The sequence below is a fragment of the Macaca thibetana genome, chromosome 5 (assembly GCF_024542745.1).
Source record: "Macaca thibetana thibetana isolate TM-01 chromosome 5, ASM2454274v1, whole genome shotgun sequence".
NCBI lineage: Eukaryota > Metazoa > Chordata > Mammalia > Primates > Cercopithecidae > Macaca > Macaca thibetana.
Genome location: NC_065582.1, coordinates 160,301,715 through 160,327,285, shown reverse-complemented (window position 1 = coordinate 160,327,285; position 25,571 = coordinate 160,301,715). Strand labels below are relative to the sequence as shown.

Sequence of the window (25,571 nt, the reverse complement as noted above, 5' to 3'; positions counted from 1 at the left end):
AATAACACTTTCAGATGCACTAAATATCAAGTGCTTAGCACATAATCCACTACTGTGTTTCCAGATTAACTTGTTTCTGGATGATCCCAGAATAGAACCTGTTTCTCTTATCTTTTGTCATGTGTTTGGGACACTTCTTACAAATGCATGCTTGATTATAAAGATATAATTCTACACCGGTCCTTTAAAATATCTGAGCTTGCACATGTGTGCTTATGGAATGTTGTTCAAGTGATGAACCTTAATGCAGTGGGTATACTGTGTTTGGGGTTGGTTGGCCAGGCGAAGCACAAGTGCTTCTGTTCAACACAGGCCCCTGGTGATGGTATACTTCTGAGATGTAAGGCAAGTGAGCTTGTCATACCCCATCATGTACTAGTAAAACCATGTTATGTGTAATTTTAGCAGTATTGGAAGCTCTTTGTCTGATTTTGTATTTGTGGTAAATTTTAGGATTTATCTCAAAATAAAAATTTCCAACTCTGCTTCTTTCAATTTCCTACATCAGTTTAATTTGGGAGTGTGCTGAGATGACCAGGAAGTCTATTAAAAATGCAAACATGTCTTTGATCGGGACTTTTCTCTATGCTGAACCACCAAAACAAAATACAGAAATTGGATATTGAGGCTATATCAGAATAAAGCTGTACCTTTTAAATGTTAATCATAACATTAGCAAACAAGAAAAGGCTCATTGTTCTTATTGTTTGGTAATATCATTTTCAATGTGTTTTATATAGGATTCCTAATAGGTTTTCAATTTCATTTGCAAAATAGGTTCTGTTGCTAAATCATGTTTGAGAACCACTGTGCCTTACCATGTTATCACTGTCCTGCTTTTGATCCTCAAATACTTCAAGATGTTTATAATTAGTTTGGGTGCAAAGTATATCTAGGAGGTCTAGCAACCTTAAAATATTGAAAGTGTTTAGAAAAAACAACCAGTTTTTAAAAAATTCCTTAAATTGTTTTCTCTCCGAATCATTTTCAAGTGCAGGCTAGTATAAGATAGCTTATTTACTTTCAATTTAGTGCATTTGAATAATTACCAGGGTTTTTCTGCTTTTAAAAGTCTTTTCTAGGAGTAACATATTGGAAAACAGTCTCTTCACTTAACCATAATTTTTATCAAGTTCCTTGTTTTGCGGGGGAGGAAATTGGGTAAAAAATAGAATGTGGTTTGGTTAATATAATTTTGTCAAACAATAATTAATGCCAGGATGATACTTGGGATGCAAAAATAAAGACCCATTCCTTGCCTTCGAACTTATAGTCTAGTCAGAAAGATGAATAGGTGAGCTGAAAATTACATTGTAATCTGATAATTGTTGAAACAGAGGAACATAATGTTTTATCCTTGCTGCCTGGCCTAAGGAAAGGAGGTGATATTTGAAGGATGTCTTGGAAGCTAGTGGGTGTTTGCCAAGGTAGTGAGAGAGCACTTCCATCTGAGGAAATATGAACAGCCCTTAAAGGACTGAGAGTTGGGAAATCAGTAATATAGTTTACTGTGGCTAAGATGTGTATGGGGAGTAGGTGTGAGAAGAGGTTGTTGTTAACTTGGTGGAGCAACAGCAGGAGATGAATTTGTAGAGATAAGTTGGGTCTACATTGTGAAGGACCAAGTATGCCATGTTAAAAAATGTAGACTTCTTATGTAAGCTGTGAAGAGCCACAGCTGGGAGAGACTTATGTTTTAGAAAGAAATGCTGGAAGATAGATTGGGAAAGGGAGAATTGGTTCATTCATTCAACAAACATTTATTGAGCACCTACTGTGTGAAAACAACTTAGGTTTACAGAAAACACTTGGGATACAGACAGTAAAAAAAGGCAGAAATGTCTGCCCTAATGGAGCTTACCACTTCCAATGTAATGAGATAGATGATATACCAATAAACATAGAAAATAAATTAATCGTGCAGTATAATAGAAGGTGACAAATGCTAAGAAAGAAGAAAAAATAGAGTAAGGGAGTTTTGAGAATGCCAGGTGGAAGTGGTCACAATTTAAGTAAGGTGACAAGAAGCCCAATTTAGAGGTTGTTGCAGTAATTCAAATGAGAAAGAAGACTTGTCTTAGACTAAATGTGGGACTTTAAAATAGAGAGAAAGTATAGATTGGGAGGACCTTTGATCCTGTCTTTTTTGAACCTTTCTAGCCCATAAGTATATAAATTTATATTTATATTATAGATACAAATCTATAATGTGTTGTTATGGAGTGAAGGACTTTGTAATGACCACCCTATAAGTGAAACTTTGCCAGCCACACTGGAAACCTCTCCATTTGTCCCATCCCAATCACAAACCCCTCCATTTCTGATAACATGAGATTTATGGTAATCACTTTTCTGCATTTCTTTTTTTTTTTAGCTGTTCTGTTAGATATTTTATTATTCTTAACTTTTAGTTTAAGGGGCACATGTGCAGGTTTGTTATATAGATTAATTGTTTATCATGGGGGTTTGGTATACAGATTATTTCATCACCCAGATAGTATGTATAATACCCAGTAGGTAGTTCCATTCCTCATCCTCCTCCCACCCTCTACCCTCAAGTAGGCCCTGCTGTCTATTGTTCCCTCTTTGTGTCCACGTGTACTCAATGTTCAGTTTCCATGTATAAGTGGGAACATGTGGGTTTTGTTTTTCTGTCCCTGCTCTTAGTTCACTTAGGATAATGGCCTCCAGCTTCATCCATGTTGCTAGACATGATCTCGTTGTTTTTTATGGCTGTGTAGTACTCCATGTTGTATATGTACCACATTTTCTTTATCCAATCTACTGTTGATGGGCATTTAGGTTGATTCCATTTCTTTGCTATTCTGAATAGTGCTGCAATGAACATAGGCATGCATGTGTCTTTATAGTAGAATGATTTATATTCCTTTGCATATATACCAGTAATTGGGATTGCTGGGTCAAATGGTAGTTCTGTTTTAAGTTCTTTGAGAAATCTCCAGACTGCTTTCCACAATGACTGAACTAATTTACATTCCCACTAGCAGTGTGTAAACCTTCCCTTTTCTCTACAGCCTTCCTGACATGTTATTTTTTGACTTTTTAATTGTAGCCATTCTGACTGGTGTGAAATGGTATCTCATTGCAGTTTTGATTTGCATTTCTTTAGTGATTAGTGACATTGAGTATTTTTTATATTTTCTGCATTCCTTGATAATTTTATTAATCAAATATATATCTCTAGACACTGTAGTTTAGTCCTGCCTATTTTTAAAATGTCTTTGTCTTTTTTTTTTTTTTTTTTAAGCTATAGGTTTTCTCTCCTTCCTTTGTTTTTCCTTACAGTTTATCAGCTGAAGAACGAGGCTGTTTGACCTTAGAATTTCCCATAGCCTGGAGATTTTTCTTACTGCAAATTCATGGTATAACTCAACATGTTCCTCTGTCCTTTGTACGTCTTATAAGTTAACAGGTGGACCCAGAGGCTTCATGATACTCCGGTGTTATCCCTTTGGCCTGACAATAGCAGTAGAGTCTTCTTTCATTGAAAACCACATAATGTCTGATTATCTCTTTTGCAATGTTAGTAGCTATTTTTGCTCAATGCCTAGAATTAGTAATTCTTTGGGGATTGCAAAGTTGTGATATTCTAATTATGTCATATCTATTTTAGTTATTAGCTAGAATACTTTTGCAGAGTCATTTCCCCTCATTTACTGTGTAGATATCCAGTGGTATAGTGCCAATAGGAAAGGCAGCATAAATGCCTTTTTCATTATTTACCACTGTTTAAGGTAATGAGTTAGCTCCCTATCATTCTCCTTTTTTATTACTCTATCAACATTTCCAGACTTTGGAAAGGGAGCCTTGATTTGTCAGTTTTAAGAATTTATAGGTACTGGATTGCTCCAGTCTCTTCAGATATCACCTGGCTATATTTGGATTAGGCAAAACCCCTCCCTGTTTTAACTTCTGCTCTAAAGTTGGCTCATCATGTGTTCAAGTGTATGTTTGTTGACTACTTTGGGGTTCTTTTGTTTTCACTACATCAGATAGCCAATTGTTTCTTCTGCTTCTTCCTGTACAGATGTTGATACCTTACAGGTCTTGTGGCAGTTGGTTTATCCTCAGCTGCTTGTATTTCTGGGGGATAGCTTATCATCTAATTTTGTTGTGAATATTTTCCAAGGGATTTGGCTTTGCTATCTAGTTGCTTGGTCTGTTTTTATGTGGAAATCGAGGACGTTTTTAAAAAAAATCTCACTGCCACCAGTGCCATCTCCCAGAAAGGCATTGAATCATGGAAGAGTTAGTGTGGAATTGAGAATAAATTTGAAGTTTCTAACTTGGAAGATTTGGTAAATGGTAATTTTATAGATGCAGATTTGAAAAATGTAAGAGAAGGAACAAGACAGAGAGTGGAGGATAAAACCAAGTTTTGATTTCTTAGGTTTGAAATACTCTATTTGAGATCCTCTAATAGAAATTCCTTCTGAAGAATTATGCTGCTAGAATTTGACAGAGCTAGGTGATGGAACATCAACACTTTGAGAGTAATCAAAGCCATTACAAGTAGGAAAAATTTTATTTTTTGGTAAAAATTGCAGTGTGAAAAACCAGTAGAATAGGAAAAATGCACTTGAAGGTAAAACACTAATAATACACATTTATGAACTAGTAGTTTTATGTATTTTCTACAAATATACACAATGCATTTACATTGAAAAGCAACCCAAAGAGGAAGACACTATGCAAAGATCCATTTACATGGATGCAACTGTTTTTTCAGTCATTAGGTACAGGTGCCATATATATTTAATATAATATCAAGGCAATGAATTTATAAAATCTGAGTATTTTTCCAACTTGAGACCCTAGATAAAGATGATAAGGACTCATAGTCTCCAAGTTTTTATAATTTTAGTAGACTTTAGTATACTATCACAGATCCTTTAAGAGTTAGTGAGAAAGTCTTCTTTCTTACAAGCTATTCTAGATAGTTCTAAGCTCTATCTTCAAGAGGATTTTTCAAATAGTATACATTTTTGGACACTCCTTTTTAAACATTTCATTTGTTCTAAATATCAACTGAAATGATTTACTTTGAATGTCTTTTCCTTCCTTATCTTTCTTTATTATTATTATTATTATTATTAGGCCAGTCTTCAGAGACCTGAGATTAAACTTGAATCACTGAAAGAAGATATTAAGGAATTCTTTAAAATATCAGGTTCGTAATTTTTTCCTAATAACTTAAGGCAAAATAAGAAAATGTTTTATTTATTCCTAATTCTTTAAGCCCTCAAGCTTGTACAGCCACCTTACTTTGTTGTCGTCATTCTGTTTTGTTTTGTTTTAGGCTTTTAACAGCCTGAAGCCATGGTTTTTTGTTTCTGTCTCTAGTGATAAGCAGAGAAGAGGGATGAGGAAAGAGCTTTACTGGCCCAATCAGAAACAGAAACTAAGAACCCATGACTGTATTCTGTGCCTTGGATACCCTTGCAAGGCAAAATAAATAATATTTTATCCCCAGCCTTCCAGTTTCTCATTCAAAATTGTGAAAACTATGGCCAAATAGGTTTCTATTTAGGGAGAATTAGAACTATTAGACATTTTAACAAAATGGTGCAAAAATTCAAGAACTCTGTGAGAAAGACTCCTTTGCATTAGTTTGTTTTAAATACTGTTTGCCTTACTGGTAATATCCTGATGGATAAATACATCCTTAAGGTATTAAGTATCTCCTTAGTTAAATAATTTTTCATTTTACTTTTCAGTTGTGACTTTTTTCCTTTTATGCTTTCACAGAAAATAAAAAGAAAATTCTAACTTTTCAAAGAGCAAGAGGAGAGAGAGGTTCCCTAGTCCAGCATCTGCATATGGGAACTGAGATGTTAAGTGGTTGTCCCGGATAGTTAGAAGCTGAGCTAACTGGTCTGACTATTGGTAACTCACAATAATCTGCCTCTGTCATCCAGGACTTTGCTGACAAGTTAATTATAACTAGATACTTGTCATCTGTCTTCATCAGGTGGCTGTTTTTTGCTGTTCCCTTGGCACATTCCTTACAGCTTTAGTAGTACAACATCCGAAGATTTTGACATTCATTGAGCACTTCGATAGTGAAAAAGGAAATGTTCCTCCCAACTTGATAAAATGGTGCAATAATATTATTTTAAAATATCATGTTGGTGACTTTGCTGCTCAGTGTTAGCCAAGGGATATAGTAAGTATATAGGAAATAATCTTTAATAACACTTTATATAGGGATTGGCAGTTGACAAAGTTCTTTCACAAATAAATATGATGCCAAAGTTTTGTTGAGATAAATTTAATTATGATGTATGTTTATTTAAAAACTAGTATGTTCATATATTTTATTCTTTTTTTAAAAAACAGGTTGGGAGAAGAAACTTCAGAATGCTGTTTATAGTGAACTGAGTGTGTGAGTTTTCCTACCTATTTTGCAATAGTGTTTTGTTTAGCTATATTTACTTTGTGAGTAATAAAACCAGTATTGTTATATATACTTATTGTATTATTATCATTAATATTTATACAACATTTCAAGTAAGTTAATACAATTAAAAATTACTACCATCTTGCCTGACAAACAATAAGAAATAGGTGTGTTTTTTTTTTTTAACCACCAACTATTTTATTTTTTTAATTTTCTTTCTTTTTGAGATGGAGTCTCACTGTGTCACCCAGGCTGAAGTGCAGTGCAATGATCTTGGCTTAACTGCAACCTCCGCCTCCTGGGTTCAAGTGATTCTTGTGCCTCAGCCTCCCAAGTTGCTGGGATTACAGACCCCTGCCACAGTACCTGGCTAGTTTTTGTATTTTTAGTAGAGATGGGGTTTCACCGTGTTGGCCAGTCTAGTCTCGAACTCCTGACCTCAAGTGATCCACCTGCATCGGCCTCCCAAAGTGCTGGGATTACAGATATGAGATACTGCGTCTGGCCCCACCCATTATTTTATATTAACAATTCATTTATCCAGTGGAATTAGGGAATAAGATGTTTCTCTAAAGTTAATGTTTCAGATAACCGAAGCTTACTGACGTTCTTTTTTTGTGTCTTTATAAACTGTCCATTCTAAACATGATTATCTTTTTTGTTCTTTGGCAAGATTGGTGTCATTATTAAGAACATCTGTGTTTTTGTTTATTTATATTTAACATCAGGGTCTATTAAGGTGTGTAGAACTGTTTGCCATTTTAAAATGTAAATCCAGAATGTTAGCTTTTGTAGTTTCTTCAATGTTCTGTTACTTGTCAGTTATTTATTGAATACCTACCATGTGGTAGCACCATACTAAGCACTGAGCATATAGTGTAGAACAATAAACACAATTTCTGCCCTCATAGAGCTCATAGTCTAATAGAGTTCCCAAGTCTAATAGAGTTCCCATGTCTGCTTTTTTTTTTCCTTTACTGCTATCACTGTATTTCTGTCTGTAGCCTTCTCTAGTGTTTAACACTCCCATTTTCAACTTGACTTTTCCAGTTCATTTAACTGGGAAATGACATAATGCAGCTTACCAGAATTGTTTCTAAAATGAAGAGACTCAGATGAACGCCTGTGCGCATGTGCTTTAGATACAATTTTTTAAAAAATTAGTATTTGCTTCTTTGCTCAAATCCATCTTCCCAGTTGGATTTGAAGTCTTAAATAATGTTAGATATAATTGCTGTCTAATAATTGAAGTTGACTGTGACCATACCTTTAGTAGTACTGTGACAGTACCTTTGGCAGTCACCAAAGGAATAGACATTTATCATGACAAGTAAGGTTTTAAATTTATAATATGTACTAAAGGTGCCTGTTGTGTGTAATTCCAAACACTGGATTCTCAATCTGAGGTGATATTACTAGTATTACTGAAAATTGTTCTGTGTGACAGACTGCCCTTTTACTTGATAGAAGGGACTGTGTTTTATTCATTATCATATTGTTGACATTTTGTACAATAGAACTTTAAGTATATATTTTCTGAATAACTCGTTGGGATTTTTTTAAGGAGTCCAGTGATATTATTTTTATTCCTCGCTTGGGTTCTGAACAAATTAAGAAACAAGGTAAAACAAAAAAGCAGATGGGATATCAAAATTACACTTTTATTACTGATAAAGACTAGGAGGACATAGCTTAGTATGAGAGCAAAATTAGTCTTTCAACTGATCTCAAGAATTAAATAGATTTAACCTTCCAGTCAAATAGCATTGGATCAGGGGCAGTATGTTCAGTTTATGCTTCTCAAATTTAAAAGTTGAATAAGGCATAAACCTCTTCTGTGGTGTGTTGAGTTAAGCCTTAGAGAGAGTCCAAGAATGTTATAGTAATGGAACTCTTTTCACATGGAAGTGCACATCAGGGGTGGGAAAGAAACATTTCCCATAACATAAGTCAAAAGAATAAAGAAGACTTAGCGTATTCTGTTGCATTTTTCATTGGCAGCAACCATTGGATGGATGAATAAGGAAAGCAAAAAGGAAAGTATGAGTATTCATTAGGTAATATTAAACAATGGGAGATAAAAAATACACATCCTTATGCCTAATAGAGGTATAGAACACACGAGCTATACAGACTATACCTGAAAACAGTACGCTTCATTTTACTTGTTTTAGTAAGCATTACAAAGATTTTAGTCAGTTTCTTATTTGACAAATATACTAGAAAATTTTCTGTATTCTGTTATTTACATGAAATTTTCAACTAGTCTAGGTTAGCACTCTCCATTTCAGATTGCATACTTTAATTATCTTTTCCATTCATTTAAAACAGTTATATATTTGTTATTGTGTTAATAACTATTTAGTATTATATGAATGATAATTCACAGTGATTGAATGCTTATTTTGTGCCAACACTTTACATGCATTGGCTTATTCAATATAATCTTCACTACAACCCTATGAAGTAAAATTTATTATGATCACCGTTTTGCAGAAGAGAAAACTGAGGCTTAAACCATGTTTTAGTGTGTCTCATGATACTATAACAGAATACCTGAGATTGGGTAATTTATAATGAATAGAAATTTATTGGCTCACAGTTCTGGAGGCTGGGAAGTCCAATATCAAGGTGCCGGCATCTGGTGAGAGCCTTCTTGCTGCATCATCCCATGGCAGAAGGTGAGAGGGCAAGAGGGGGTTTAACCCACTCTTTTATAATGTCACCAGTCCCACCTATGTCGGTGAAGCTCATGGCCTAATCACCTCTGAAAGATCCCACCTCTGAATACTGTTACAATCGCAAATTTTAACATGAGTTTTGGAAAGGACAAACATTCAAACCATGGCAGACCACTTAAGTAACTTGTTGAACATCATATAGCTAACAAATGGAAGTGCTAGGGCTTAACCTCCAACTATATGATTCCAAAGCCCATGCATTTTACTACGTCTCACATAGGTCTATGTCTTATCTCTTAACTGGATTTAAAATGTTCTGGAACAAAAATTGTGTCTTACATTTCTTTCATATTTCCTATCGTATCAAATAAATGACATTGAGTCAGCAAATAGTTATTGAGCCACCTACTAATGCTAATACATGACAAATATTTGTTGAATTGAGGAAACAGTGCAATTATTAGTCTTAGCCTTACTATATTTAAGACAATCTTTACATGCAAAATGAAAAATAGATCAATTTATTTCTGTGTTTTAGTCTTCATTGTACTTTGTACAGAGCAGTTTATAAGAAATCAGATGACCTATTATTTTTCCCTTAAAGAACATAAAGAAGTAAATAAACCTTAAAAATCTTATTCTATATGTGCATGTTATAAAAACATATCGTATAGTTTGCTGTTATAGTAGATACATGCAAAAGTCTACCATACCTTACAGAGTTACAAGTGTCAAACAGTAGTGGGCCTAAAATGGAAGGATGTTAGATAAAGGATACTTTACACTAGACCACAAATTTGGATAAGTCTTCATACACATTCATGGCTTTCACTGGGAGAGTGCTCAAGCAGTAGACCTGGGTACCTCTGAAACGTCCTAAACATACAGTTCTTCTTTGCCCTCTTAGTTTGAAATGCTACTGTATGTTTGCTCTGTGCACAGAGCCAGGTGCTATTGATAATAAACAGGCTAGACAGTCTTTGTCTCCCGGAACTTACATCTCAGTTGGGCATAAAGACTTTAAAGAGGCATTTACAGTGCAGTAAAATAAGTGCAATGATTGGGGAAATACAAGGAACACATAAGGCTGGCATTTAACTTAGATTTGGGGTTGCCATGGTGGCTTGCCAAAGGAAGCAATATCCACGCTGAGATCAGAAAACTAAGCTAGAGTTTGTCAGGGGAAAGAGTAGAGAAGAAAAGCACTTCAGGCAGAAGGAAATAGCAGGCTCAGAGATTTAGAAGTGGAAAAGAGTGTGGTGCAAATGTTCAAAAGTTTGTATGGTTGGGTGGTAGCAGGTGAAGGGAGCATGGCTAAGGACGAGTCTAGATTTATAAAAAGGATTGTGCCTCTTCAGACTTTGTAGACTGGATCCTAAAAGCATTTGGGTGCCATTTAAAATTGTAAGTAAAGTAGTAATATGATCAAATTTGCATTTTATCCATTCAGCAATATATTGGTTATCTACTATGTACCAGGCATTATGCTAGATGCTGGAATTACAATTACTGGTGAATAAGGAAGACATCACTTCTGGCCACCATCCAGGCAAACTGGTGAATAGATTGAAAATAGTCTGGAAGCACTTAGGAACCTGCTGGATAAATGTAGGCGAGGAATAATGGTTGCCTAAAATAGTTTACTGTCAGTGGGTAGAACATTTAAGTATTTAGGGAGACTTGGGGGACAAGAAAAAAATAGAGTGAAGTGTGCTGTATAAGTTTCTGTGCATTTTTCCTATCTGGCAATCCTTATCTCTGCATATTACTAAATGTAAGCTCCATGAGGGCAGATATTTTAGCCAGTTTTGTTCACTTCTGTCTCTTTTTTACATTGAGTAGGTTGTCATTAAAAGTTTCTGAAAAAATAAATATCTAACTTGATTTTGGTCTTAATAAGAATGACTTTCAAGTTGTCTCCTCTTGTTATCTGTATTTTGGATACATGTCTTTGATCATTAAATAACTATTAAGATCATCAGTAAGTTCTCTCAAATTTTAATCCTAAATTTCTAAGCTTTATTAAATTTAGACATAATTACCATTAAAAGTGGAAGCAAATGGTGTATTGGACAATGTGAGATAGTTTTTAAACTATCTTACATATAACACAAGAAATATCAAGGTATCTAGAGACTTAACTTTTTTTTTCATTTGTGAATGGGAAGGTACCTGAAATGTAGATTTTATTGGAAAAATAATTTGCCAGAAACAATTAATTTGTGAAACTGCCTTATAGATTAGGTGGGATAGGTTGCCTTTCCCTATTCCAGCAATGTTTCTATGCACAGTTTAGCCTTTTACATGTAGGCTCCAGGACAGATGCAAGTGGTTTGAAATATTATTAACCTTTTACATGCTTTTGTTCCACTTTGGACCAGGAATTTCTTGAGAATTCAGCTCTGCGGTTCTTGATTATTGGAACATGACTGTTTTGCTGTAGGTACAAGTCTGATGACTAATTTCAAGAGGAGTTATATATCGTTGTGAAATGGATTGGAATTTCCAAATAAACGTTGAACCATCATGTCTTCCTACTGCCTTTTCTATCTGTGATTTCATACCACTCTGCACTTCAGTCATTATGTTCCAGTGATCCTGACTTTTTCTGATCCTTAAACATTTCATGCATTACCTCCTCAGAATTCTTGCGCTTGCCATCCCTCTGCTTGGAATATTCTTCCCCCAGATCTTTGCATGGTTGGCTCCTTCACACTCATGTCTTGGTTTAAATATAAAATCCCCTAAGGGGACTTCACTGACCTCCAAATTTATTGTATCTTATTACCCTGCTTTCATTTTCTCACGGCACTTGTTACAATCTGATATTATTTTATTTGTATGTGTTTGTAATTATTGGCTTTCTTCATGAGAATGTTACGTCCATGAGAACAGAGAATGTTATCTCAATCACCACCTTATACTTAGTACCTAGAGCGGCCCAAGTATTTGTTGACTAAATCAACCTATTTTCTTAATAAAAACAATACATTTTGAATATAAAATGAAATGTTACTGGGAAAACAGTTTATAACATGGACTACAGAGGTAAGTAATATCTAACCAAGAGAGTAATGTGTGATATTTAGCTGCCTCTTTTTGCTCCTAGGTTTCCTTTACCTAGTCATCCTGCTGCACCTCCTGAACATCTTAAAGAACCTTTGGCATACATGAGGAAAGCACAGGTGGGTTTTTCATGCCAAGTTATGTAATACAGAGCCAAAGATCATTCTTGATGTCAGGAGTATGTATTATTAGTTATGAAATACTGAGTAAGAACCACTAAATTGATGTTAATGGTATTTGTATATTCTTCCATTTTATTTTCAGTAACCAAGGATCATACCTATTTAACTATGGCAACCCTGGAAAAAATGGGGTAGAAGGGGAAAAATAATCTACCATACTGGCCTGCAGTTTAAAATATGATACAAGTGTAATGTGGCAGTCATGGCCTGTGATATTAAAGGAGTGAAATGTGAATGAACTGACACCCTCTTTCCTTAAAATTTAGGTCTTTGAAGCCAGTGTTATTGATAGTGTATTTAAAATATATTTGTTCTCACAGTAGGCTGTCATCTATTAATTGTATGCTGTTATAGAACTCTGATAAACCTGCTATCAAAATGGGTTGGCAAAAAACTAGGAATAAAATAACAAAATAATTTAAGCATAAAAACTATGAATAGTTGTTAAAATGGAAACTCAAGAGGTTCTAGCACATGCCCCTAGCTTTTTTAACTGTCCTTCATCTCAGCACAGCCTCACTCACCTCCCCTCAACCCAGTCCTGTCCGTAAGCCTTCCTCACAGTGCTGTTTGAGTAGGACTCTGTGACTGCCACTGCTGAGACATGTAATGAGCACCACAGTCAGTCAAACTTCATTCTCCAGCATAGCCTCAGAGATGGATTTTTAAAACCTTTTTTGGTATGAAATATTTCAAAGGTACCTTAAAGAACTCCCACGAACCCATCACTCAACTTCCACAGTTATCATCATGGTTCTTCTGCTCTTGAAAATTTTCTGCAGAGTCATCACATTCTACAACAGTGGAAATTAGGCAGATTTTTATTGTTCAACTTTTATTTTTATTTAAAAAATCATCAAAATTAGATGGTGAAAAGAAGCAATAGAAATAAAAACCTTGGAGATAGTTGAGGAAGTATATATTTCTGCCTCTAGGTGGTATCTTTTACGGCTGGAAATCAGTTAATGTTTATTCATCAATTTGTCATAAAGCATAATAAGTCATACATATGTGAAAGAAGTGTGTGGTTTTTTTGTTATAAAGATTTAAACTCAAGAAAATAAAACTAAGATTGGGCCTGAATATTTTTTAGTGAAATTGAAAATTTCTAAACAGTAACAAAGTATCAGTTTTAACATACTAGGTGTAAGAAACAAAACATAAAGATTTTTTTTTTTTTTAATCATGACTGAAAAGAAGAGATAGAGAGAGGTAAATAATAAGTCCACTCTCAGAGCTTACTGCTAGTTGTTAAGAATATATGTGAGTGATAGGTACATGTATGATGCTCCTCTCTTTTATTTCCGGACTTTCCCACTTACATCAGGGATCTGCAAACTACAGCCCCTGGGCCAAATACAACCTGCCATCTATTTTTATAGGGCTGGCAAACAAGGAATTTTATTTTTACTTTTTACATTTTTAAGTGGTTGAAAAATCAAAATAAAGATAATCTTGTGACACATGAAAACTATATGAATCCCTAAGATATGTTTTATTGGAAAATAGTCATGTTCATTCATTTGCATATTGGTTGTTGCTGCTTAGTTGCAACAGAGACCCATGGACTGCAAAGCCTAAAATATTTACTGTCTTCCCTTTCATACAAGGTTTGCCAATCCCTGCACTAAATTATTCATTCTTCAAGAGCAGGGATTGTGCTTTTTATCCTCAGCATCTAGCATAGTACCCAGCCCACAGAACACTTTTGATGAGGTTTGCTGTCTTTAACTATGGCCATACTGATTACCTCCCCTATCAGTAAGTGTCTACCTGTCTTTCTATATTTGTTCTTTTTGAGACATTTAGTTGTTTAGCCCCCTATTTTGGGGAGCAATTCTCTCTTCTTTCCATGAAAGCTACCTAGTCTGGATCACATGTCATGTTTTGCATCATGTTCTTCCTTGCATTTCATAATCTCTTCCCCATCAGACTTCTGTTCTGTCTGCCATTCTACTCCTTAGTCTAAGGCCACTTTTACTGTTTACTTTCTCTCTTCTCCCAAACTTTTGACCACTTCAAGAGAAAATCATGTAATTTCTGTGTTAACCATTATCTAGTCTCAATTCATTTATTTAACTTCCAGTGGAATCTTTTTGCTGTCTAAGGTTATATTTGTTATTCATTGTCTGTCTTCCATTTAGGTTGTTCTAAAACTTTTCCATGCTTGGGTGGCCCCTAATTCAACCTCTGTCTCACTCATTTTAAACATTTCTCACTTATATTTTATAAAGAATATTCAGGTTATCTCATTCAAGCTTCACAGCTTCCTTCTTTTTTGTTGCCACATCTCTTTTTGCTCCAGTCCTCTAAGATCAACTGTCTGCTGCACATTTTTTTTCTGTGAGATCAAACTTAGCATGTCTAAAACGTTTATGTTCTTTTAAAAATGACCATCTCTTCCTCAGCTTCCTATTTTTGTTACTAGTGATCAAATGCTAAATATTATTTCTTCCCATAGTCTTACAATCTCCTCTTTCTGTTCATTACCAAGGCTGTTACCATAGTAGTCACAATAATGATGATGATGATGGTGATAATGCTGATAATGTTGCCTTTTATTGTTTACTTTATTTTAGACATTGTGCTTTAATTCACATACTTATCTTATTTTTATACCTCCCAACTTTCAATCGATCTCTCCCAATCTCCTTACGTATTCTCAATACTATTAAATTTAATTATAAGCAGACGAACCCTTATAGCTCACTGCCTTTTAACAAACCTTCAGTGATTATTCCCAGTTGCTCAAAAAATGAAGTTCCTATTCCAGAACTCAGCATTTAAGAATTTTTACTATCTGTCCCCAGCCTTCCCCTTCTACTTTGTCAGTCTCTGCTGTCTTATGACTGTCCTATGTGCCTGTCCAAGTGAATCATTTTGCCTTTCCCTCTTGCATCATTAACACTTTTTTGTATTTTGTTTTCCTGTCCTGGAAAGCCCTTTCTGCCTGTTTTGTGTTACGAAAATCCTATCTATTTTGTGAGGGTCAGCTCAGATGACATCTCTTCTCTGATGTTATTATTGATTATTCCTGTTGAAAGGGATCGCTCTCTTGAACTCTGTTGAATAGCTCCCTGTTGTTTTATAGCCCTTAGCACAAATTGCAATTTATTGTAGTAATTGCTTTTTTTTATTTTTTGAGACTGAGTCTTGCTTTATTGCTCAGGCTGGAGTGCAGTGGTATGATCTCGGCTCACTGCAACCTCTGCCTCCCAGGTTCAAGCAATTCTCATGCCTCAGCCGCCTGAGTAGCTGGGATTACAGGCGCCCACCACCATGCCCAGCTAATTTTTATATCTTAATTTATTTATTTTTATTTTTATTATTATACTTTAAGTTCTAGGGTACATGTGCATAACGTGCAGGTTTGTTACATATGTATACTTGTGCTATGGTGCTGTGCTGCGCTCATCAACTCGTCAGCACCCATCAACTCGTCATTTACATCAGGTATAACTCCCAGTGCAATCCCTCCCCACTCCCACCTCCCCATGATAGGCCCCGGTGTGTGATGTTCCCCTTCCCGAGTCCAAGTGATCTCACTGTTCAGTTCCCACCTATGAGTGAGAACATGCGGTGTTTGGTTTTCTGTTCTTGCGATAGTTTGCTGTGAATGATGGTTTCCAGCTGCATCCATGTCCCTACAAAGGACACAAACTCATCCTTTTTAATGGCTACATAGTATTCCATGGTGTATATGTGCCACATTTTCTTAATCCAGTCTGTCACTGATGGACATTTGTTTGGATTCCAAGTCTTTGCTACTGTGAATAGTGCTGCAATGAACATACGTGTGCATGTGTCTTTATAGCAGCATGACTTATAATCCTTTGGGTATATACCCAGTAATGGGATGGCTGGGTCATATGGTACATCTAGTTCTAGATCCTTGAGGAATCGCCATACTGTTTTCCGTAATGGTTGAACTAGTTTACAATCCCACCAACAGTGTAAAAGTGTTCCTATTTCTCCACATCCTCTCCAGCACCTGTTGTTTCCTGATTTTTTAATGATTGCCATTCTAACTGGTGTGAGATGGTATCTCATTGTGGTTTTGATTTGCATTTCTCTGATGGCCGGTGATGTCGAGCATTTTTTCATGTGTCTGTAGGCTGTATGCATGTCTTCTTTTGAGAAATGTCTGTTCATATCCTTTGCCCACTTTTTGATGGGGTTGTTTGTTTTTTTTCTTGTAAATTTGAGTTCTTTGTAGGTTTTGGATATTAGCCCTTTATCAGATGAGTAGATTGCAAAAATTTTCTCCCATTCTGTAGGTTGCCTGTTCACTCTGATGTAGTTTCTTTTGCTGTGCAGAAGCTCTTTAGTTTAATTAGATCCCATTTGTCAATTTTGGCTTTTGTTGCTGTTGCTTTTGGTGTTTTAGACATGAAGTCCTTGCCCATGCCTATGTCCTGAATGGTATTTCCTAGGTTTTCTTCTAGGGTTTTTATGGTATTAGGTCTAACATTTAAGTCTCTAATCTATCTTGAATTAATTTTCGTATAAGGAGTAAGGAAAGGATCCAGTTTCAGCTTTCTACTTCTGGCTAGCCAATTTTCCCAGCACCATTTATTAAATAGGGAATCCTTTCCCCATTTCTTGTTTTTGTCAGGTTTGTCAAAGATCAGATGGCTGTATATGTGTGGTATTATTTCTGAGGGCTCTGTTCTGTTCCACTGGTCTATATCTCTGTTTTGGCACCAGTACCATGCTGTTTTGATTACTGTAGCCTTGTAGTATATTTTGAAGTCAGGTAGCATGATGCCTCCAGCTTTGTTCTTTTGACTTAGGATTGCCTTGGCAATGTGAGCTCTTTTTTGGTTCCATATGAACTTTAAAGCAGTTTTTTCCAATTCTGTGAAGAAACTCATTGGTAGCTTGATGGAGATGGCACTGAATCTATAAATTACCTTGGGCAGTATGGCCACTTTCATGATATTGATTCTTCCTATCCATGAGCATGGTATGTTCTTCCATTTGTTTGTGTCCTCTTTTATTTCACTGAGCAGTGGTTTGTAGTTCTCCTTGAAGAGGTCCTTTACATCCCTTGTAAGTTGGATTCCTAGGTATTTTATTCTCTTTGAAGCAATTGTGAATGGAAGTTCATTCATGATTTGGCTCTCTCTTTGTCTGTTACTGGTGTATAAGAATGCTAGCAGGCTCTGAAATTGAGGCAATAATTAATAGCCTACCAACCAAAAAAAGTCCAGGACCAGATGGATTCACAGCTGAATTTTACCAGAGGTACAAGGAGGAGCTGGTACCATTCCTTCTGAAACTATTCCAATCAATAGAAAAAGAGGGAATCCTCCCTAACCCATTTTATGAGGCCAACATCATCCTGATACCAAAGCCTGGCAGAGACGTGACAAAAAGGGAGAATTTTAGATCAATATCCCTGATGAACATTGTTGTGAAAATCCTCAATAAAATACTGGCAAACTGAATCCAGCATCACATCAAAAAGCTTATCCACCATGATCAAGTGAGCTTCATCCCTGGGATGCAACGCTGGTTCAACATACGCAAATCAATAAACATAATCCAGCATATAAACAAAACCAAAGACAAAAACCACATGATTATCTCAATAGATGCAGAAAAGGCCTTTGACAAAATTCAACCGCCCCTCATGCTAAAAACGCTCAATAAATTCGGTATTGATGGAACGTGTCTCAAAATAGTAAGAGCTATTTATGACAAATCCACAGCCAATATCATACTGAATGGGCACAAACTGGAAGCATTCCCTTTGAAAACTGGCACAAGACAGGGATGCCCTCTCTCACCACTCCTATTCAACATAGTGTTGGAAGTTCTGGCTAGGGCAATCAGGCAAGAGAAAGAAATCAAGGTATTCAGTTAGGAAAAGAAGAAGTCAAATTGTCCCTGTTTGCAGATGACATGATTGTATATTTAGAAAACCCCATCATCCTAGCCCAAAATCTCCTTAAACTGATAAGCAACTTCAGCAAAGTCTCAGGATACAAAATTAATGTGCAAAAATTTTTATATCTTTAGTAGAGATGGGTCTCATCATGTTGGCCAGGCTGGTCTCAAACTCCTGACCTCAAGTGATCCACCCGCCTCAGTCTCCCAAAGTGCTGGGATTACAGGCCTGAGCCACTGGGCCCGACCTGTTATAGTAATTTCTGTATACATCTTTCTGACATTTTATTATATGCCTCTTGAAAGAAGTAACAGTTTAAAAATATTTTTACATAACTGCTGCATCTAGTACACTGGCCTTTATGTAGCAGAAACTTAGTAACTTTATGTTGGATTGATAGTAAACGAGTTAGCCATCTCTTTTCCCAGTTATTACAATAGTTTAAGGATATTTACTGAATACCTACTCCGTAGAAGATTCTGTGCTGCAGAAATTCAGAAATAAGTTAGATACAGATTCTGCCTTCAGGTAATTGCAAGGTTTAGTAATTGAAATAAGACTTGGACACTAGATGTAATACAAAGTAAAAAGTGCTGTGTGACTAGCGGAAAGTAACTAGGAAGTTTCGTCCGCGCACTGGGAAGGAGTAATATACAAGTGGTTTCTTACCAGGTTCTTCTTTGCCCCTTTTAACAAAAATGAAGCTTTAAAAATCCAGTTAGTGTTTCTTTTCACTTTGTATTCAGTAAAACATGGGCAGAAAATATTTTGAATTGTACCCTGGAAAAATTCAGTTCATTTTTTTTTCGATTAAAGTTTTATGAATTACTTTAACTTCACTTAGCTCTTGATCGTGTCTTCAGAGTTGGGTTATAAATCAGCTTCCTGCAGTTTCTGGCAAGCTACTCTAGTACTTAATTTTCTGGGCTCATGAGGTTATGAAGCTTCTTATTCTGCATCAGCATTTCCAAGAATGTTTTCTGCTAAATACTAACCTTGAGATATGCTCCACAAAAAAGGGTTCCTTGGGCAAGTAAGTCTGCAAATTGAGGAACACTGCTTTCCTCTTGATGAATCACAATTTGTTTTACTATTTTTACTAGACTTTATGTTTTAGAAGAGTTTTGAGAAGTTAGCACAGAGAGTTCTCATAGATCTCATACCCAGTTTCCCTTATTGTTAACATCTTAACATTAGTATGGTACATTTGTTATAATTAATGAGCCATATTGGTCGATACATTATTATGAACTAAAGTCCGTATTTTATTTAGACTTCCTTAGTTGCAACCTAATGTCCTTGTTCTGACTCAGGATCCCATCCAGGACACCACATTACATTTGGTTGTCATGTCTCCTTAGGCTCTTCTTGGCTATGACAGTTTCTCAGACTTTCCTTGTTTTTGATGACTTTGGCAGTTTTGAGAAGTACTGTTCAGGTATTTTGCAGAATATCCCTCTCTTGGAATTTATCTGATGTTGTCTCATAATTAGACTGGGATTGTGGGTTTTTTGGAGGAAGATCACAGATGTAAAATGCCATTTACATTTATCACATCATATCAGGGTACATACTATTAGCATGATTTATCGCTGTTGATGTTGACCTTGATCATCTGACTGAGGTAGTATTTGTGAGCCTTCTTCACTGTAATGTTACTTTTTTTCCCTCTTTCCGTACTGTACTCTTTGGAAGTAAGTCGCTACATATCGCCCATACTTAAGGAGTGGAGAATTATGTTCCATTTCCTTAAGGAGGGGTATCTACCTAAATTATTTGGAATTCTTCTGCATGAAAGAGTTTTCTCTTCTTCCCCATTTATTTATGTATTCAATTATTTATTTATATCAGTATGGACTCATGGATATTCATTTTCTACTTTGAGTTTTAATATTTTCTAATTTTGTTTCTCACAATTTATTTTGGCATGTTAAAGGTTTGGAGAAGTTCTGCAGGAAAGAAACCTGTTTAATTTTATTTAATCCAGTGTTGTTCAAGCTTACGTGATCATGAAACCCTATTTCCATGTAAAATATCTTGGGAACTACTTTGCTACACCCTTCAGTGAAAGCCGTATTTGAAGATATACAGTGTGATAAATATAAGTGCATGAGTTTTCTTGTGAAACAATACTAATAAGCATATAGATCTCTAATTATATCCTAGGTGCCATTCTAGTGCTGTACATGTACTCACTCTTTTAATAATATTCACGATAACCCTATGAGGTGAGTTACTAATGTGTTCTTAGGTCTCACTTTACAAAATGAGAAAGTGGTAGAGCTGAGATTTGAAACTGGACACCCTGGCTCCAGAATTCACATTACCTGATATTCAGTCTATCTAGTTCAAAAATGCTTAGGCAAACTCAAGATGTGCTATGTGGTTGAATTTATTCTGTTCTCTGTCAATCCAGTAACCTTGGCAAATATGATAATTTTGTTAATTTTGCATTACTTCAGTTCTCATCCCCTTCCTAATGGTCTTTTTGCCTTCTATACTGTCACTCCATTTCCTAAAATTTCCAATACCTTGAGGATAGAGCTCAAATTCTTTATTATGGCTTAACAAAGGTAGAAATGATCTTGACTTCTTTAGTTCCAGTCTCATCTCTTGCCTTCTCGTACCGTTCTTCCCCAGCCTGCCATGCACATACTTTCTCTTTCTCTAATCATACTTGACCTCCTCCACTTGTTGCAATAGGAGAACTTTTGCTTATGCCACTGTGTCTACTTGAAACTGCCTCCTCTCATCCCATGTATTTCTGGCTATAGTTGAAACTGTCTCCTCTCATCCCATATGTTTCTGGGTATACTTGAAACTGCCTCCTCTCATCCCATATATTTCTTGCTAGCTTCTGCACATCACTTATGTTATCAAGTGAGATGATAGATTGTTTAGGAAGGCTCTCTGACTCCCAGATCTCAGATACTCAGGTACTTTTCCTGTCTTGTCCATCCTCCACACGGCAGGCCCCCTATACTTCTCTACTATAATACTTGGGTTGTTTGTATCATCACTTATATTCTTTAGTCTCTGTGAAGTAGGACCTGAGTCTCTCTTTTCACCACTGTATCTCTAACAGCTGGCACAGTCCCCAGTCCATGGTAGATAATAGATATTTTTTAAAAATTATGAATGAATAGCATAAAGAAAAAATAGAGAATATTCCTAGAAAATATTCAGACCCTTTGACCTAGTAATTCCACTTCTAGAACCTTGTATAAAGGAAAGAATCAGAAACACAGAAACTTATGTTCATAATAATAGTAAAAAATTTAAAAGAATCGAAATGGATAACAATAGAGCTTGCTTAAATATGACATGCTGTTTCCAAAAGAAACAATGCTATATAGGCATCAAAAATGTCATTTTTGAAGAATTGTAATGAATACAAAAAGGCATACATTATAATCTTATATGGAGAATGCAAAATATAAAACAATATAATTTCACTTTAATCCAAAATATATGTGTTTATATGTCTCAATTACACACATATATATGCATAGAAAAATGAAAGACAAAATATTAATATTGGTTGTTTTGTTTGATATATTATTTTTATAATCAGAGAAGAATTACTAAAATGTTTTTCTATTAGATATCTGGGTTATAGTTATTTTAGTTTTATTTTTTGTCAGGGTGAAGAAAATAGTTTTCTGATTTTATAATTTCATAAGTTTTTTTTACATGCTATTTGTTTAATATATGGTTTAAAAGACATTTTATTTACCTTCATTGTTATTAAAAAGTAGTAATGCTATACTAATTTTAAAAAATAGTATAATTGTGAGTCTTTTATAAATTTTTTGCTTCTCATACTTAGAAATTGCTTTATTTATGAAATTCCTGAAATCCTTTGAGTCAATACCATAGATTCCAGTTATTAGGGAAATTTACTTGAAGGCAACAATAATTTCATTTAGAGAGGATACAGGTTTGGATAAAAGGTAAATATCTTCCTATCTGAACATTTTAAATGTAAAAAACCATTCACTTTCCTTTTGGATAACATGAACGCTTTGAATTTATTTTGTAAGTCTTTTGGGTGGAAACCATCTATTTATTTATTTTGGGGTGCTAAATGTACATTGAAATTATTTAAATAATAGCACAGGCATATGATTTTTTTTTTTTTTGGCATTTCTTCTAAGACTTAGGGACTAATTATCCACCTCCACGAATAGGACCTGAGAAAAATTGTTGTCTATAAAACTGGAGCTAGAGTGGACCTCAAGTTTATCCAGTCCAAACTCTGGCAAATGTTCACTTCTCACTTCCTTTTGCTCCAGGACTTCTGGAAAAAAGGAGCTCATAATTTCACTGAGTTAAGTTATATTTGAGGTCAATATTTCTAATTGTTGCAAAGTATCTTTTTCATATTACATAGTCGTCTGCTCCTTACTACATTTACTCACTGGTCCTCATTTTGTGCTTGGCACATAGACAGCATTCAGTATATTAATATATTAGTCAGTGAGTCAGCGAGTGAACAAGGGAATGAATGGATACCACTTAATTAAGATTAGAGTTCTTGAGGGAACCTAAAGGATGGCCAAGCTTGAAAGCAGCCACTTGCTTCTTCATCTTGGATTTCCCCTCATTGTCAGGAAATTCTGTTTCTGTTTCTGATAACTATGGAACTGATTGCTTTGACCATCCAAGATTTCAATGGAAATGACTTCACTGACCATCTGACTGAAGTTCTTGCAAGAGATACCTTGGAAAAGACCTCTCCACCTTGACATAGTGTTACAGATATGGGACAGAGGATAGACGTGGCCAACTGGGGTCACTTTTCTTTCATTATTTGTAGGATTTTCAAGGAAGTAGTATATGTTCAATTGACAATGTTCAAGTTTAGCCATATCTAGCTTTCCTGTTTCTTTGTTCATTCTTTCATGTTTTTTCTGTAGTTTATGACATATTGACTAATAGAGATTGTATGAACTTTTTACAAACTATCTCTGTCCCATATTATTTGTATATCTCTCTTATCCTCCTGACTTCCACTACAAAAGTGATGTGTTTCTTAGTGACAGGAATGCTGTTTTATTCCTCTTTAGTGGCATGTATTTAATAGGTGGCTAATAAATATTTGCTAAATCAATGTATTTTCGTCATTTAAAAACTCAGATAATATACCCCATTTCCCCCTGTTCTAGTTATAAAAAATCCCCACTTTTCTGAATTGGATATACTGTTTTTTTTCTTTCCTCAATGCTTAGTCGTAGTATTTCTCTGTTCCGGGTCATCTCTAGGTTTCTGCTTTAATTGTATAGCTCAGAAAAAAATAGTAATCAAATAAGTTTTAATCAGCACTTCTTACATTCTTAATAGTCTTTCTCATTATGCTTTTATGTGTTATTTTTTAAGTTTCCTCATTTGTAAAATGATAGTAATGATACACATCTTATAGGTTAGTAAAATAGCATGTGTAAACACATGTAAATCACATAGTTGTGTTTCATCAAGTGAAATAACATATGTAAACACATGTAAATCACATAGTTGTGTTTCATCAATTCTTTCCATTCAGAATACTTTCTTATAATGTCTAATTTGTTTTCTGTGTAACTGTTTCTCTTGACTTCTTTCTCTATATGTTACATCTAATGTTAAATTTAGAGTTGGTAAATTGAAATTCTTGGCACAAAGGGATATCTATTTGGACAACTGTGATTCATCGCTTTACAGAAAATACCTGAATGAGCTGTTTTTGCCAAAATAATTATTTAAAGGATAAGTTAACAAATACTCAACATCTTGTCTAGGTGTCATTCCAAAAGTTATCTTTCTGTTTTGAATGGTCTTCATGTTTGAATTTTTAGTGAGTTTTATGCTGTTTTAAAATTGTGTATTGCAGTCTTGAAAATTTGTATAGAATAGCTGACCCTTAAACAATGTGGCGTTTAGGCGTGCTGACCCTTCATGCAGTCAAAAATTCACATATAAGTTTTGACTCCCCCAAAACTTAATTACTAATAGCCTACTGTTGACCAGAAACCTCACTGATAATATTAAGTGGATTAACACATATTTTATATGTTATATATATTATATATTATATTCTTACAATAAAGAATGCCAGAGAAAGGAAAATGTTATGAAGAAAATCATAAGTAAGAAAAATTATTTATTAAGTGGGAATGGATCATCATAAATATCTTCATCATAAATTATCATAAATCATCTTCACGCTGAGTAGGCTGAGGAGGAGGAGGAAGAGGAAGGGCTGGTCTTGCTGTCTTGCCTGGCAGAGGCAAAAGAGGTAGAGGAGGTGGAAGGGATACAGGAGGGGCAGGCACACGTGGTGTAATGTTACAGAAATACATTGGAACTCCCATTTGACATTTTTACTTTTTCATTTTTCTAAAAATATTTCTATATGGTTCCAGTCCTCTTTCACTGGTTTGCTTTAGTTTTAAGGGTCCGTGTTGCAAAATGGACCTTTCTATGATACGGACACTGAAGTCAAAAGCAGTCTTGAATAATCAGAACTCTTCTGCCAGATTATCTGATGTCAATTTGCTTTTTGGCACCGCTTCTATGTGTTCTTCCTCATTTTCTGACAGTGGTCTGGAAGCACTCATCTCCATCAAGTTGTTTTTTAATTAATTCCTCTAGTGTGGTGTCTATTAGCTGTTAAATTTCTCTAAAATCCGTATCTTGCAACCCTTCACTCCTAACCTTTTTTGGTCATATCTATAATCTCTTATTTCCTTGATTGACTCTCTTGTAAATCCTGTGAAGTCTTTACAACATCTGGAAACAGTTTTCTCCAGCAGGAATTTACTGCTTTGGGGTTGATGGCTTTCACAGCTTTTTCCATAACAACAATGGCGTCTTCAATGGTATGTGTCTTCCAGACTGTCATGATGATCTCTGTATTGGGTTTTTCTTCCATAGCATTGGCAAATCTTTTCCATAGGGTGCTGTATATAATGAGCCTTAAAGGTCCCTATGACCCAGGCCTAGAGGCTGAATTAGAGACATTGTGTTTGAGGGTAAGTAGACCAATTTGATATCTTCTGTGTTGAACTCATGGTGTTCTGCGAGGTGGAGGGCATTGTCCAATATCAAAAGAGCTTTAAAAACAGTCCTTTACTGATAAGGTACTTCCTGACATCAGGGACAAAGCATAAATTGAACCAATCCAAAAAAAGTGTTCTTGTTGTCCAGGCTTTCTTGTTGTAAAACCAAAAGCCTGGCAATTGGTGTTTATCTTTTCCCTTTAAGGCTCAGGGGTTAGCAGCTTTACAGATAAGGGCAGTCCTGGTCCTAAACTTAATTGCATTTACACAAAATGGTAGAATTAGCCTATT

The 25,571-nt window shown here is 35.3% G+C and overlaps 1 protein-coding gene across 3 annotated transcripts in view; it reads left to right on the top strand.

The window, feature by feature from the left end:
• Positions 1-25,571, top strand: part of TBC1D19 (TBC1 domain family member 19) — a 156,856-nt gene that overhangs the window by 18,204 nt on the left and 113,081 nt on the right. For 2 of the 3 annotated variants that reach the window (XR_007725721.1, XM_050790699.1), the window contains exons 2-4: positions 5,119-5,191; positions 6,361-6,406; positions 12,212-12,287. Coding sequence is in view for 2 of the 3 variants with exons in the window: in XM_050790699.1 (XP_050646656.1) it covers positions 5,119-5,191; positions 6,361-6,406; positions 12,212-12,287 (195 nt within the window). In the remaining variant the exon portion in view is untranslated. The remainder of the gene's footprint in view (positions 1-5,118; positions 5,192-6,360; positions 6,407-12,211; positions 12,288-25,571) is intronic. The other variant, XM_050790700.1, reaches the window with a different exon arrangement.